The 15,700-nt window shown below is 43.2% G+C and overlaps 1 protein-coding gene across 3 annotated transcripts in view; it reads left to right on the top strand.

Annotated features, from left to right (window-relative positions):
• Nucleotides 1-487: 487 nt before the first annotated feature.
• The window catches only part of MAP2K4 (mitogen-activated protein kinase kinase 4), a 102,842-nt gene continuing 87,629 nt past the window's right edge, over nt 488-15,700 (top strand). Inside the window, exons 1-2 of one of the 3 annotated variants that reach the window (XM_024127633.1) lie at nt 488-657; nt 11,256-11,288. In XM_024127633.1, the coding sequence (XP_023983401.1) occupies nt 543-657; nt 11,256-11,288 (148 nt within the window). In that variant the 5' untranslated portion in view covers nt 488-542. The remainder of the gene's footprint in view (nt 658-11,255; nt 11,289-15,700) is intronic. The other 2 variants (XR_003682788.2, XM_024127634.3) reach the window with 2 other exon arrangements.

Below are 15,700 nucleotides of genomic sequence, written 5' to 3'. Positions count from 1 at the left end.
TTCCTTAGGATGTCCCAGGGTCGTGTAGAGGGTTAGGGTGTTAGGCAAGGCTTAGCGGGAGCTCCAGATGGAACCACAGGTAGAGCCAAGTACCCTCTGGAAGTGCCGTGTCAGAAACTGGACAAGAAGCACGAGCTCTGCGATCCCTTTCAGTTTTACGATTCTGGGTTTGGGTTCTGAGATTCCAACAAGGGGATTCTTAAACTTTTGGGGTCACAGACCTCTGTAGGAATGATAGAAGCTGTGTACCCTTTTATACCCCAAATGCACACACTCCTCACTCCGCAAACCGCTCTAGGCCCCGCGGCGGGCCCGCAGCCCCGGTGCAGGACTTCTGCCGGCCTCCGGGGTCCCGCACCGGCGACCTGGGCAGTTCTGCCGCTCAGCGGCTCAGCATCTGGTGCGGCTCCGCGTCAGGCGCGGGCGGAGGCGTGCCGGGGGCGGGCCCAAGGCGGGCGCTGGCCACGCCCCTCGGCCGTGCGAGAGGCCGAGCTTGCTGCATTGCAGCCGCCGCGGCGCCGCTCGGCTCCTCACTCCCAACAATGGCGGCTCCGAGCCCGAGCGGCGGCGGCGGCTCCGGGGGCGGCAGCGGCAGCGGCACCCCGGGCCCCGTGGGGTCCCCGGCGCCCGGCCACCCGGCCGTCAGCAGCATGCAGGGTAAGGAAGGCGGCGGCGCCGAGACCCCGGCCCCCCGGCGTGGCCGCCGGCGTCGTCGCGGCCTGTCCCCGCGGCCGCGGACGCCCCCGGACCCGGCTGAGGAAGCCACCGAGCCGCCCGCGCTGGTCCGCCTCCCTCCCTCCCCGCTTCCCGCCCCGAGCCGGCCGCCCCGGGCTCGGCCTGGCTCCGGGCGGCGGGCCGCGCAGGCCCGGGCCGCCGCGGCCTCCGCCCGCGCTCGGCCCGGCGGGCTCCCGGACGCCTGCGGGGGCCCACCTGGCCCGGGCCCGCCCCCGCGGCCACCCCCGCCGCCGCCGCCGCCGCTTACCTGGCGCGCCCCGCCCGCCTTTCCGGGAACGCGCGGCCGGGCTGCGGCGGCGGGAGGTGCCCGGGGCCTGGCCCGCGGGTCCCGGCCGCCCAGGGCGGCGGCGGCGGCGGCGGCGTCCCGGCCCCGCGCCCCTCGGCCCCGCGCCCCGGCGCCCCGGCCCGGCTCCCCGCCGCCGCCGCAGTGGGGCCCGCTCAGGGCCATCTTGGTTCCCTGCGGGCGCCGCCGAGCCCGGCCGCCGCCTGACCTCTGTGCTCCGCGGTCCTCCTGGACCCTCGGTTTCCAAACTTCTGCAGGTTTCTGCGCGCTGGACGGGTGGGGCGGTGGTGTTCAGGCCCGTGCCACCTGTAAGGTGATGAGACAGCCCTTGGCCCGGGAGAGGCCGGGGGTTTCTGTGTTAGCCTGGCATGCAGACCAAATAAATAAATAAATAAATAAATAAATGAATAAATGAAACAGAGGGAGCTCGGTTGAAATGCAGAGATCCGGGAAATCGAAAGGCAGGGGTCAGAGTGGTTCTCTGCGGGGACTGCACATCTGAAGCAGCCCTCCTAATTAATGACTTTCCCCAGTGGGAATGCTTATGAGCTCTGTGTGGCTCTTGACAGGGGCTGTTGTGAAAATACCAGGCCCCAGCCCGTGAGGGACCGTTTCCTTGAGTCTGCTGGGGAATTTTGAGTAGTAATGTTATCTTTGAAAACAGGGAGTCTCAGAAATCTCTTGACAACTTTCGCAGAGTTGCTTGCGTTAAATTATTAGAAGCATCAGTTGGGGTACACTTCTTGGTCCGTGTGACCATGGTTACTCTTTGATTAAAATCTTCCTAAAGGGCTCCGAGGTCTATCCTAACCGTCTGTCTGGTTAGGTTTGACGTTTGTTGAGTATTTCGGGTTTATGAGAGGGTGATTCATGAAGCAGAGGCGGGATTTTATTCATTTTTATATCCCTGTCCCCCTCCCCATGGGATATACGTAAGCAACAGTGATAGATATATAGACAGGATGATGTCAGAGCTCAAAGGACACTTTCTTTGCAGGCCCTGAGATAATTAATTCAAATTAAATTAGTTATTGGTTGCCACTGTGTTGTACAATATACAGATGAAGTACAGGATGGGTTTCCTGATCTTCCAGCTCTACAGTCTCGGTGGTGGTGGTGGTGCTGAAATGAAACAGCAAAATGACAATTTAAGATTATATTGCATATCCAAAACAGGTGACTTACAAAGCTTATAAAAATGCAAGGTTTTTGGGGGGGTGGGGGGGAGGCGATGAGTAGGGAGGCTGATAGTTCGAAAAAGCTGTAGAAATTAATTTTTGTTCAAAAATGTTTATTGAGCATCTGCCTAGTGCCAGGCATAGTGCTCTAGTGCTGGGTATATAGAAAAGAGTGAGTCAGACGGTCTCATTCCTGATGGAGCTTACCCGCCTGATAGGATTGGGGAGGGAAGACAATATGCAGATAAATAAGAAAAATTGCTAATTGAGAAAAGTGTAATGAAGGTAACAAGATGGGTTAGAAGTTAATGGGGGAGGGGGCAGTCTGCTTTGGTAAGATGGTCACAGAAGGCCTGTTTGGAAAGAGGACTCCGTTACGATAAAGAAGAGGGTTCTAGGCTGAGGGAACAGTGTGTGTGAAGATTCCAAAGTAGGAAAGAGCTTGGAGTGTTCTAGGAACTCAGAGAAAGTCATCGTGTTTAGGAATTCCTCTGATGCGCTCCATTCTCCTCTCCCACCCCTGGGTTTTGATGCCCAGTAAACTGAACTTTCTAATAAGCAGAACCCAGTTTAAAAGGGAGAGGGAGGGCGTAAGACTTCTCTTTGAATTTTTGATGAATTTCCTTTTATCAGTACTGTGTCTAGCCTTGATTGATTCAGGAACCTCTTGTATCTTCTTGAACCTCTCTCAGTTACTCAGAATGAAGAGAAGCACTTGAAACTCGCAGGACATTCTCTAGCACAATCCAGGTTACAAAGCGTGAGCTTAAGCAGCTGTGTAGGATCTTTTTTGTTTGTCTTGTGATGTTAGAGCCCAACCTCCCTTACTTCACCTATCAGATCTTTGGCTTTAGATCATACTTAAGGTCCCTAGAAGATGTTTGGTAAATGCCACTGCCCTCCACCCTCGCAAGCATGGTCACCTGCCACCCCCAAAGCACTGTCTCTCTGGGAGTTTTTTTTGTTTTTTTGTTTGTTTGTGGTACGCGGGCCTCTCACCGCTGTGGCCTCTCCCGTTGCGGAGCACAGGCTCCGGCATGGTCACCTGCCACCCCCAAAGCACTGTCTCTCTGGGAGTTTTTTTTGTTTTTTTGTTTGTTTGTGGTACGCGGGCCTCTCACCGCTGTGGCCTCTCCCGTTGCGGAGCACAGGCTCCGGACGCGCAGGCTCACCGGCCATGGCTCACGGGCCCAGCCGCTCCGCGGCATGTTGGATCTTCCTGGATCGGAGCACGAACCCGCGTCCCCTGCATCGGCAGGCGGACTCGCAACCACTGCGCCACCAGGGAAGCCCTCTCTGGGAGTTTTTAAATGCCAGGCTCTTTCCAATAGCAGGGTTTAGCTGTGGGACGCATGGAATACATGTCATATAACAGAGATTGGTGGTCGTTCTGTGCTGGGCACTGGATCACGCAGTGATCCTGTGCAGGATCACCCTGCACGTATTTTCATGGCTTGAGGTTTGTGGCCCAAGAGTGGTCTCAGTTGAGAATTATTGTTTTTTTTGGTTTTTTAATATCATAATGCTTGAGTTAAGCCAGAGCTCTGGTGTCCTGGATTTGAATCCCCTCATCGGGACTTAAGAATTTTGTGACCTTGGGCAAGATACTTAACCTCTCCAAGCCTGAGTTTCTCAGTTGTGAAGCAGGAATAATGCTTACCTTACAGGAACTCTGAGAATGCATATAAAGTGTGGGCCTGACACACAGTAAGGATGTGATTGATACATGTTAGCCATCATCATTGTTAATAGCAACAATACTCTTATTTGTAATGGTCTAATTAATTGTCTCTTTCATTATTAGCAGATGAGTCCCTAACCCCTCATGATCCATCACACAGTTTCTTTAGCTTCATTATTACTGGGTCCTACCCTTTTCTCTACCCTGTTTATTTCCATTTTTCATTATTGAGCATTTCTGGTCAGAGTATTCTTGATGAGTCTTTATTCTCCCTGGGTTCAGGTAACTGCTCTGCCGTGTATAAGCTCTGTGACCTTGGGGAAATTACCTACATTTTCTGAACTCATCTGAGTTTCTTATCTGTTAAAATAGGGATAATACCTTACACGGCTGTTGTGAGAATCACATTATTAGATTAATGCACATGAAAGGGCTTTGAAAATTATAAAATGTCTATACATATATAAGGATTGCTATTAGACATGGCTATTTAAATGTTGTAGTTACTAAACCCTTAAAATGTAGTAGATTTTTAAAAATCTCATGAACACAAGAAGTTAAATTTATTATAGGAGACTCAAAGCAGGGAAAAATAAAACTTTTTCTTAAACTTTACTTGGATAGCTGAGAAATGTGAGTTTAAAAAAAATGTGTAGAATAGTTAGAATCTATAATTGAGTCTGAAAAACATGGAGACATTTGTAAAGTACTTGTTACAGGACCTGGTTATAAAGGATATGTTGTAAGTGCCTCTGATTCTCTTAATGTGCTCATGTAGGTAGTTTTTCTTTTTTTGAGTCTCAAATATAGATGTATAACAGAAAAGTTATGGACTAGTCCAGTCCTTACCCATTTACCCTCAGCTGAACATTTTATAAATATCAATTTAAGTAAAAAGATGATAGCTTGATTTTACTTTTAAAAAATGTGCAAAATAATGTACAGCATAGCCACTATAGTTAATAATACTGTACTGCATATTTGAAAGCTGCTAAGAGAGTAGAGCTTAAAAGTTCTCATCACAAGAAAAAAAATTATGTAACTCTGTGCGGTGACAGTTGTTAACTAGACTTACTGTGTGGCGATCACTTCACAATATGTACAAATAGCGAATCAAGTTGTACACCTGAAACTAATATAATGTATGTCAATTATACCTCAGTAAAAATATTTACAAAATAAAAGAAAACACACAGAACTTTCAAGTGTAATGAAACATGCCTGTTAAGAAAAAGTGAAGACTTAAAATCAGTATACTTTTTTCTCCCAATAATATTTGAATATAAAAAATTTGTATGAAATGCCCTATTTGTGATTATATTTGCCTGTCTTTCTATTTTTACCATTCAGTTTGTGGTTTTCAAGAACCATAGGAGGGTGCCTTTATCCCAATTTAAAGAACTGAATTGTGCTGACAGTTGATAAGTTACCAAACGCTAGAATTGCTTGCCTTTCCCACTGTGTTGCACACTATTTCTTTCACCATTTATTTGACATAACCTGTTAAATAAAATCCAGGTCAGGAAATTGGTCCCTCCTCAAAGCACATATTGCATTTGTGTATGTTCCTTAAAAAGGAGAGCAACCCTGGTATTAAAATTTTAAAAAGTCGAAAAATATAACGCTTTCAGGATACTTATTTTCTCACATTTTCCTTTAATGTCCCTTATTAGAGTGTGAGTGTGTGTTGAAACTTGTTTAAGATGGGATATTAGTGAACCCTGTATTTGGAGTCATGTTTCTTTTTTTGCAAGTTTCTCTTTTTCCATTCAATTTCTATACCTAATTTGAGAAGCTGGGTTGATTTGGGCCCATAGAGTTTTTCTTATTTTTAGGGGTCTGGAGGTCAAAATCAACTCCATCACGCATAATTCAGGTCAGTCTGCATCTCCAGGAGATAGAGACAGCCCACATGATAGAACCTGAGGAAGTTTAATTCAGATTTAAAATTAAGAAGGGAAACTAATAGTTAACACAGCTCTTTTTTCACTGTCTTTACCTAATTTGATGATCATAAGTGCTCTTTAAGGATTGTCCCCTTTCATATATTAGGAAACTGACGTTCAAATTAAGGAATTTGCCCTAGTTGAAGTGGGTTTTAATCCACCTGGTGACAGGCAGCCTTTGCTCTTTCTACTCTTCTACCCAGGTTCACATGGTTTCTCTGAGCTCTATTTAAGTCACTTCAGCCATTCAGGTTTGAGAGAAGAATCTTTGCCAGAAGTGATGCAGATTCAGGAATAGAAGGAAGAGATTATTTTAGGTTTCAGTCAGGAGGTGGAAGCTGTATGCATCCAGCCATGTTTGGGTTGATTTTGGAGCCTCAGGGCTTCCTGATGCTTCTTTGTGTTGCAGAGTTCTGAACTTGCTGGGGCGTTTACCCTGGCACTTTGAATTTGGGGGCATTTTGATTGCAAATCTACAGGCAAGTAGAAAACTTTAATTAGATGTTGAAAGGTAATAGAACTCTTTCAACACTATGCATAGTATGGAAAAGGCACCCACTTAGCCTAAGAGTTAATAGCATACGTTGCCATCCTGGCTAAATTTGTCATCTGGGCAACTTACTGTCCTGCTAATGGGCATGGGTTAGCTTCTGGCCCTTTTCCCCAACTCCAGAAAGTCTCCATGTGTCTCTTCACACTGTTGGCAAGGTTGAGAATTAACATGAACGTGTAGAAAGGATTCAAGGGCAAGGAGAGAGGAGATTGGCTTGACTTAACAGCCACGCAGTGAGAGGGAGCCTTGGCCAGTAGTTTACACAGCTCAAGATGGACCTTTACAAAGAAGCTGGCAGTCCATCGTGCACGGCTTGATTCTTGAAGAACAGCATGACATTCCCCACCAGGGGGAAGGAGGGTGGAAGTGGACACCCCAGCAGCTCTTTCAAGCTGTATTATATCTCATCTTACCAACAGTCACCCAAAGTTTTCAAAAGAGGGAAGCTAGAAAAGGGTTGCCAGATAGATCTCTGTTATATATCTGACATATATATGTATATATATATATGTGTCTATCTGTGCCTGACTTTGCTGAAAAATAAGCGACATTAAATGGCTCTCCTGATGCGTTTGCCAGTGTCCCTGAGATCTGGGTTAGGTTCCTGCCAGGAGACAGTACCCACTCCGGAGTTAAGTCCTCAGGACAGCAGGCTGGGTGTCGGAAGGGCTGTAACGGAGAGGCAGAGTGTGGAATCCTTTGCTTTTACCTCTCTTGGTGACTGGAAATGAAAGGAGAGGGACTGGTTTTGTGTGGGTTAAGCTGGTCTGATAGGGAAGGTACCATAATCGTTGCTCACCTGAGGGAGAGACCAGGAATAATAATGACTGATAACATTAACCTGTGCTATCCCAGGCTCTGTGTTGCATTTGTTACCTTATTTAATCATCACAAAACACTTTCGGGTATTATTATTCTGTTTTACAGACGAGAAAATTGAGGCTTATAGAGGTGAGATACTTACTTGCCCACAGTCACATGGCTGTTGAGTTGCTCTCCCTGGGTGTACTAGGCTTCCTTGAGCGGGCTCGATGGTAATACCGTGCCTAGTTACAAACCGAAGAGTGAATAAGGCGGCCATCAGCCACGGGAAGGAAAGGAACTGGCATATGAGGGCTGACAAGATCCTGAATTTTTTAAAATGTGGAAAAGATTAGTATTCATAAAATCATGAGTGGTTCTGGATGACGCAGATAACCTGGTATTACTAAATGAAGGTGGGTCCCTTTTAAGTTTGAGAAAGGTGAAGTCGGGAAAGCTCAAGGAAGTAACACAGCAGGAAAGCTTGTGGAACTCACTCTAAGTACAATGAAAATACAAAGTTTGGATAAGCTTAGATAAATGCTGAGATGTTAGAGTCATAATGTTATACTCTGGGTAACTTTACAGTTGAAGGCTTATGCCAGAATTTTGAGGTTGAAGTTGGAAGGCGGCAAGCTGCTGGCCTCTTCATGCTTGTGGTAGAAGGAAGATTTGGGAGCTTGGTCTGTGGGCCCGACCCAGGAAGGCAGGCAGCCATGATTTTCTTTGTATCAGTGTGGCTTCGTACTGGAGTTCCTTATCCCTTTGCAGCATTGCCAGAATCCAGGGTGTCCAGGAAACTATAAGGCGCTGCCGAGGAGGTGGGAAGCTGCTTACGCCCCTGTCCCGCCCTCCCCCCCATTATACCCTCAGCCCAGGCGAAGGGCCGTGCGGATGGTTGCTGTGCCCCGTGAGGGCCACTAGACAATCAAAATTACACGTGGACACGCTGTTTCAAATTCTAAGATTACTTGATATTATTCTTAATTTTATATATAAATGAGGAAACTGGGGCTCAAGCAAGATGCCGCTTTTGAGTTTCACAGTTGGGACTAGAACCCTGGTCTGACATTCTTCATTTTGTTTTCTACTCTCTCAAGTACTCTTTGCCTTTGGTTTTAATATACACTTATACACATCCTAAACAGCCTTTTAAACGGATACAGGCAAGCTCACTTTATTTGGTAAATACAGTAAATTGTAGGTTTCCAGTTATGGCCAGTTAAGGACTCTCAGGATTGAGGTTGGACGGTGAGAATGAGGGGAAAATGTGGTGGGAGAGTCCTGGTGAGAAAAAGGAGGGGAAAAAGCCCCACAGAGCTTTATTTCTTTGGTAGGCCTGCTCGCACCCTGCCCTGTACATCTCAGTATTTATTCTTGGGGGTCTGAGATTTAATGAAAAGAAACTTGGCTGGGGCCATGTACTTTCCCACATCTGTACTGTAAGCACCAACTCTCTGACCTTTGTGGGTTCTTTTTTTTTTTTGGCTGCGTTGGGTCTTCGTTGCTGCGTGCAGGCTTCCTCTAGTTGCGGCGAGTGGGGGCTACTCTTTGTTGCGGTGCGCGGGCTTCTCATTGCGGTGGCTTCACTTGTTGCGGAGCAGGGGCTCTAGACACGCGGGCTTCAGTAGTTGCAGCACGTGGACTCAGTAATTGAGGCTCGCGGGCCCTAGAGCGCAGGCTCAGTAGCTGTAGCGCACAGGCTTAGTTGCTCCGCGGCATGTGGGACCTCCCCGGACCTGGGATCGAACCCGTGTCCCCTGCATTGGCAGGCAGATTCTTAACCACTGTGCCACCAGGGAAGCCCCCCTGGTTCTTTTCCATATATATAATCTCTCTATTATAGACTTTCTCCCCCATCCCCCCCCCCGCCCGTGTGTGTGTGTGTGTGTGTGTGTGTGTGTGTGTGTGTGTGTGTAGTCTTTTAGAGGTCTAGAAAGATTTAGGTAATGGCTTTTTATCTGATTTAATTGATGATTACATGGAGTTCCAAGGTAAAGGTGAGCCATCTGTTCCAGTTACTTTAGCCTGTGCTTGTCAGTTAGCAAGTCTTTTCTGAGTGAGAAATAATGCAGAGATAGATGTATGTATAAGTCCTTAGAATCTGTTCATCTGGTTACTTCATCCATAATTAGGTAAAAAGAGCAAGTCTGTAGTTATGCTTTGAGAATTTCACCCCTTCCCTTTTAGCTATACGTATGGATTCTGTACTGATGACAGAACTTCAAGTTTTGAGAATTTTTTAGCATTTAAAAGTGGGCTTAACTTCTGATGTGTTAGGGGAGTAATTGGTAAAGTTCTAACATTCCCAATTACATATACCTTAATTTTTTTTCCTATTCCTTATACTTTTATCCTTTAACTTAGTTTTATACAGCTATACAGATCCAGTTCATTCTTTTTCACATACTTTTCAGATTTATTTTTCTTGCTCCTTTCCCCACTCTTCTTGCTATTTAGTTTACCTCTTCGCTCACCTTTTATTTTTGCTACCTAGTAGCAACTGTTGAGCATATTTAGAGCTAAAAAGAGAATAGTAACTATCCCTTGAAATTGTTTCAGTGTTTCACCAGCTTCGTCTCTAGTCTCCAGGTGAATTTTCCGTTCCCTCTTCTAGCGGAGGGGGTGGGAGATGGGCTTCTGGGCAGCGGCCAGGCTCCTCTGTGTTTCCTATTCCACTGCTGCTTCCACAGTGCCAGCTGCCAGCTCCCTTTCCTCCTGACTTGTGCCAGCTCATTTTGCCTGGTAGGAGGCTGTGTGGTGTTTAGTTGCTTAGGCTTATGAGATCCACAGAATCCAGTTTTTGTGGTTTGTTTGTGTTTCCTTCTGAAGTCTGTTCCTGCCGCACATCTGGCGGGGGGTGGGGGGCAGGGGGTGGGCAGCACGTGTATGGAGCCTCAGCAGTAGAGAGACCAGTGTCAAGGCACTGCCTCCAATTTGCCCCCAGGACTTCTGTCCCTTGAAGTCTCCACTCCCACTTCCTCCCACTTTGCCATCAGGTAGTATGTAGGCAGTGGGTTACTTTTGTGTCCCAAAGGTACCTTCATGTCAGAGTAGCTACATTAGCCATTTTTCAGGTTTTGTGCATTATGGGTACCATATCTTAAAATCCTAGGAATTTCAAAGCTGGATGGGAAAGACTACTTAAACATATCCTTTTTAGTCCTGGCTTTTTTTCCTGCAAGTTTTGATTGAATTTATATAACTACAACTTGAGTGATACTCGTTCTAAATTTGCTTTCCCCATTTTGTCCCCCAAAGCAATAATAAACACAAGCATAGGTAGACCACTAAGAAAACCAGAAATTCACCTAATAGACTATGATGGCAAATGAATATTTTGGGAAGGCTTTTGTTTTGAACAGCTTACTTTACTGGGTGCATTTTACAAAATTACATCTGTATAAATATATGCATAAGGTATAACCAGGCCCAGTTGAATTTGGAAAATATGTTTATGTTTCTAAGGAGAATTCAGAGGTTTTCTTCCTATAACTGCTATAGTCCTCCTTACCGTTTCTAGGGACATGGTCTTTTTTCAGGCCTACTTCACAGGAATTTAAGCACCTCTTTAGTAGTTCACTGTCTTATCATTTGAGGTCTGGCGGAATGTTGCTATGTGTGTTTAGCTCTCACAATTTATCAACTACCAAAGCTTTTGAATCAGGGGTAGTAATTAATCGAGTAATTCCAAGTCAGTAACTTGAGTTAATAAAATAGCTTGTGATATGTTCTGAACTTGTAGATTGAAGAAATTGACGAAACTGTCTTAAAAGTTGTTCTTAACTTCCAGGGGCTAATAGCTATTCTTTTTATCGAATAGATGTAAAAATTAACGGTAAAGACAACATAACTCTTATAATTTAAACTTGATTTCACTTTCGTATAATAAAGTACAATTAAGTCAGAAAGAGCTGAGTTTTAGAAGAAAGCCCGTATGTTATAGTTTTATCTGTGATGGTGGAGGTTATGTGATTTGAACTGTTCTTGAATGTAATATAAAAATGCTATGTCATGTTCTAATTTTGGCTTGTTTGATTTACAGTAAATGAACTGGAACTTATCTCTTTTACTTTAGGCTTTCAGATAAACTTCTGTGAAAAGGCACAAAGTAAGCTACAAATTTTATGATATTATGCTACCTAATTTTTTCATATCCTTCTTGGTATTGGGAATGTGTCCACTATTGTTTCAACTAACCAACCATGGCAATTTTACTTTAAAAGAGCTTCCATTTTTCATTCGTTTTCCAAATACAAAAAAACCCCCCAAACAACTGTGTCATATTCTTGCTTTCACTTGCAATTGAAATAGGAGAAACATATATTTAGGTATTCAAATGTATGTAAGTATAGAAAGATGTATATAGATACAGACAGATGTACTAGATTTAGAAAGATGTATATAGGTATAGAAAGACATCTATTCATATGTATATAGTTATATAGAAAGATGTACATAGATATTTGGACTTAGCCATAATTTGAATCACAGGTTGAGGAAAGTTCACTATTAAGATTGGAGTGCAGAAAGTATACAGTATAACTGCATTCTGAGACCGCATGCTTTAAAATTGATTTATTTTAAAGGATACATTTAGTGAATTTTAATGTTTCTCTTTAAAACAAAGCTTTTTTCTTCCTCCTCCCCGCCCCCCAATATAGACTAGGGGTTTTGTTTGTTTGTTTTTTAATAAATTTATTTATTTTATTTATTTATTTTTGGCTGCGTTGGGTCTTCGCTGCTGCGCGCAGTCGTTCTCTAGTTGTGCTGAGAGGGGGCTGCTCTTCGTTACTGTGCGCGGGCTTCTCCTTGCGGTGGCTTTTCTTGTTGTGGGGCACGGGCGCTAGGTGCGCGGGCTTCAGTAGTTGTGGTTCACGGGCTCTAGGGCGCAGGCTCGGTAGTTGCAGCACGTGGGTTTAGTTGCTCCTCGGCACGTGGGATCTTCCCGGACCAGGGCTCAAACCTGTGTCCCCTGCATTGGCAGGCGGATTCTTAACCACTGCGCCACCAGGGAAGCTTTAGACTAGGGTTGTATGTTAGGGTACCAGTCTTCATATACTACAGAATAGGCTTTCTATAAGAAAGAAAAATTTATAAAGCCAAAACAAATGCATTTTAAACTTAAATGTCATTTGTATAAAATGCAGTTTAAAAACTCCCAACTCAAGAAGGCTATTCTCCAGTTAACATAAATATATCCCCAAATATAATGTATTCATCTTCTGCTTGTTGACTCATACAGTGGGGAAGAATAACGACCGCTTCTTTTTGGCTGTGCCGCGAGGCTGGTGGGATCTCAGTTCCCTGACCAGGGATTGAATCTGGGCCACGGCAGTGAGAGCCTGGAATCCTAACCACTAGGCCACCAGGGAACTCCACGACCTCCTTTTGATGTACATCATTGTCTTTTCCCCCCAGCTTTATGAGATGTAGTTGACATATGACATTGTGTAAGTTTAAGTTGTATGCATGATGATTTGATGCCCTTACATATTGCGAGATGATTACCACAGTAGGGTTAGTTAACACCTCCATCACCTCACATAATTAGTATTTCTTTTTTGTAGTAAGAACCTTTAAGATCTACTCTTCTAGCAAATTTCAAGTATATAATGCTGCATTGTTAACTGTAGTTACCATGCTGTACCTTTTAGATCCTCTGGTATGTATCATTCTTAAGTAAGTTAGTTCAAACGAAATAAAGTTTAACCTGGAGAAAACATTTCTCTGTTTTAAAATTTTCTGATGGAATCAAAATGCTTAATTTCCATTGGTTGAACATTGTGACTTCCTTTGAAAAGTAGTTAACAAAAATGTATTTCTTGATTGGTTTATCCATGATATAAATATATAATGAGCAATAGAATAAGGCAGCTAGATCCTTGGATAAACATTTTTAATTGGTCCGTTATTGTCATCCTTCTCTTACCTTAAACTAAAAATAGTATATGATTTCCTGCTCATAGGGAACCTATATGTATGATATATATCTACATGTAATGTAGATACAACTTCTATTTTATGCTATATTTTAATTTTAACACATCTACTATGATAGTTTTTAGCTTTCTGTTTAAATATTTCTGTTAATATTTAATATACTTTTTAATTTTTATTTACATATTGACATAAAATATAACTTAAGAAAAATGCTGACATTTAAAAAATTTAAAACTGCATTTGCACTGTTGCTTTTTTCTCTTAGTCCTATTGTGAACATAAAACAAGAGAAACATTGATTTTATTAAATTTAAAATTGTGTATACAGTGACTATAAATGGCTCTGTAGGTAGACGTAAAATGCCTTTAGACTTTCTAAATGGTACTGTCCCTCTCGCATTGTTACAGAAATGATAGGTTTGCAGTGCTGCTTGCTTTATTACACGTGGCAGAACCTAACTGTGTATTCCCACTTGATGCCTACTTTTGGTTGCCTTCACTACCTCTTTACACTGGGACTGCTTTCTCATATCTCCCCTTTTATTTCTCCCTCTGTCTTTGGGAGGTCCTTCTCTTAATTTTCCAGCTTTTGGAATTCGTACAGTTTTATACATTTATTCACAGAGCACATGTTGGACACATAGGTACCATCAAATGAGGGAGATTATTGGGGCAGAAGTGAATAGAATAGGTCTCTGCCCTTAGCGGGCTCTTAGTGCAGTGGACTAGGGTTGTTCCTGCGTTGATTGCAAGCATACGACTACTGATGCTGCGGATTGATTAGTAGCTGAACCCAGGGTGAGGTGATGCAGGAGCACATATGCACTGGGCACCTTTGCTTCCACTGTTCTGTCCTGAGAGAGGACTAACGTGAGTGCTGCTGTGGGGTCTCATGATAGCCGCTTTCCTGATTGGAGACCACGGCTCAGAGATCCAACAGTGGCCTGTCCTGCTTTGGAGTCAAGCAGAGCTGTCTGTGCTGGCTCGGACCTCAGTGGAAGTCTTGAGGAAACGGAGGGTTGGAGCTGGAATGATGGTACGGAGGGCCAGCTCTGAGGTCACAGCATTTATTTTTGAACTATTGGTTCCTATATTTTAGGGTAAGTTTTCAGTTGCTTACATATATTAACACTTTTTCCCAAGCTGGTCCTATGATTTGCATGTCTTAAAAATTATAAGTGCAATTTGGTAATGTTTGCAGAAAATCAGTCTTCCAGTTTGCTCTAGAATATAGCCATTAACTCTATGTTTAAAGTAGCCACTCATTTCTTTAAAAATAAAGGTCTTGAAATCACCAAAGCAATGTTTTCTTAACTATTAGGGCATACTCTAGTGCCAGAATCTCCAGTTTTATTTTAAGGGTGTTTCAGAATTTTCAGAAAAACTACAGTTTAATTCATTAAAAATAATTACATAGCATACAGTAGTTGTAGGAGGGGATGGAGTACAAAGAACACAAAAGTACATATTGTTAAAAGTCCACTATGTTTGAGTCTGCTTCAAATGCTCAATTCTCCATCATAAACCAAAAAGACTTATTTTAAGATGATTCTGATGACTAATGGAAGCTCTGAAGGATTAATTTTCCCCCATTGTTTGACTTACACGTATTTTTTATTTTTTATATTGTTACATTACTGTTCCAATCAGTTTATTACAATTGCCTGTTACGAGTTAGTGGCGTTTTATTGGTGATGTGTGTGTAGGTTTTTAACATACACACAAATAGTGTGAGACTGCATATTTAATTTTGGAACCAGAGTTTTATAGAAATTCAGTAAAAATCCACTTTGCACCTCATGATCTTTTTTAATCAATTATAGTTTCTGCATTTATTTGCTTTTTGGTTTTCTAAATATATATAAGATAATATATATTTAATATAAAATTGTTATTTGAGCCAACAGTGTTATATTTCTTTAACACTGTTAGATTATTGATTTTTTCTAAGGTCTGTATGTAAGACTGCATCAGGGGAAAATGTTTTTTTCCCATATAGAGCTCCTACATTTAGAAGGTTGATTAGTTCGTCATTTACCGTTTGGAGATAATGATTTTGTACTTGTAAATATGTTTATGTGATTTATGACTCAGTTTGAATGATCATATCGCAGTGGCTTTAATGAGCTAACGTGAAAACATAGTTCTTTAGAATATGATTTGCTTTGCTTTATAAAACCAATTTTTTGGGGGGAGGGGGGCAGGAGATTTGCCTAGAAACAGTTTTTGAGATATGGTTTTGTAAATGTCAAATTCACCTTAGTGTATCGGCATTTTGACTTTTTGCTTGTATGAGAATTGTGACCTATTCAAGATCCCAGGGCACGGTGATTTTCCTCAGAAATTGCCTAGTAGAATCCTGTGCCGATCAAAGTGAGAGTAGTTAGGAATTTGGCAAATACTCTTAATAATTTAGTTTTCATACAAGGGCACTTTTAGCTTTTTTTCCCCCCCTTACTGCAGTGCATTTTCCGCCCATGGCTGTAGAGTTCTTGAGTGCTAAAGACAAGTTTTGGTAGTGTTGAGTTTCCATAGCTTTGCCTTTTTTACTTTTTTTTTTTTTTTTTTTTTTTTTGTGGC

The sequence above is a fragment of the Physeter macrocephalus genome, chromosome 14, assembly GCF_002837175.3.
Source record: "Physeter macrocephalus isolate SW-GA chromosome 14, ASM283717v5, whole genome shotgun sequence".
Lineage (NCBI taxonomy): Eukaryota > Metazoa > Chordata > Mammalia > Artiodactyla > Physeteridae > Physeter > Physeter macrocephalus.
The sequence above is the reverse complement of the archived record's forward strand: the minus strand, read 5'-3'. Positions and strand labels throughout refer to the sequence as shown.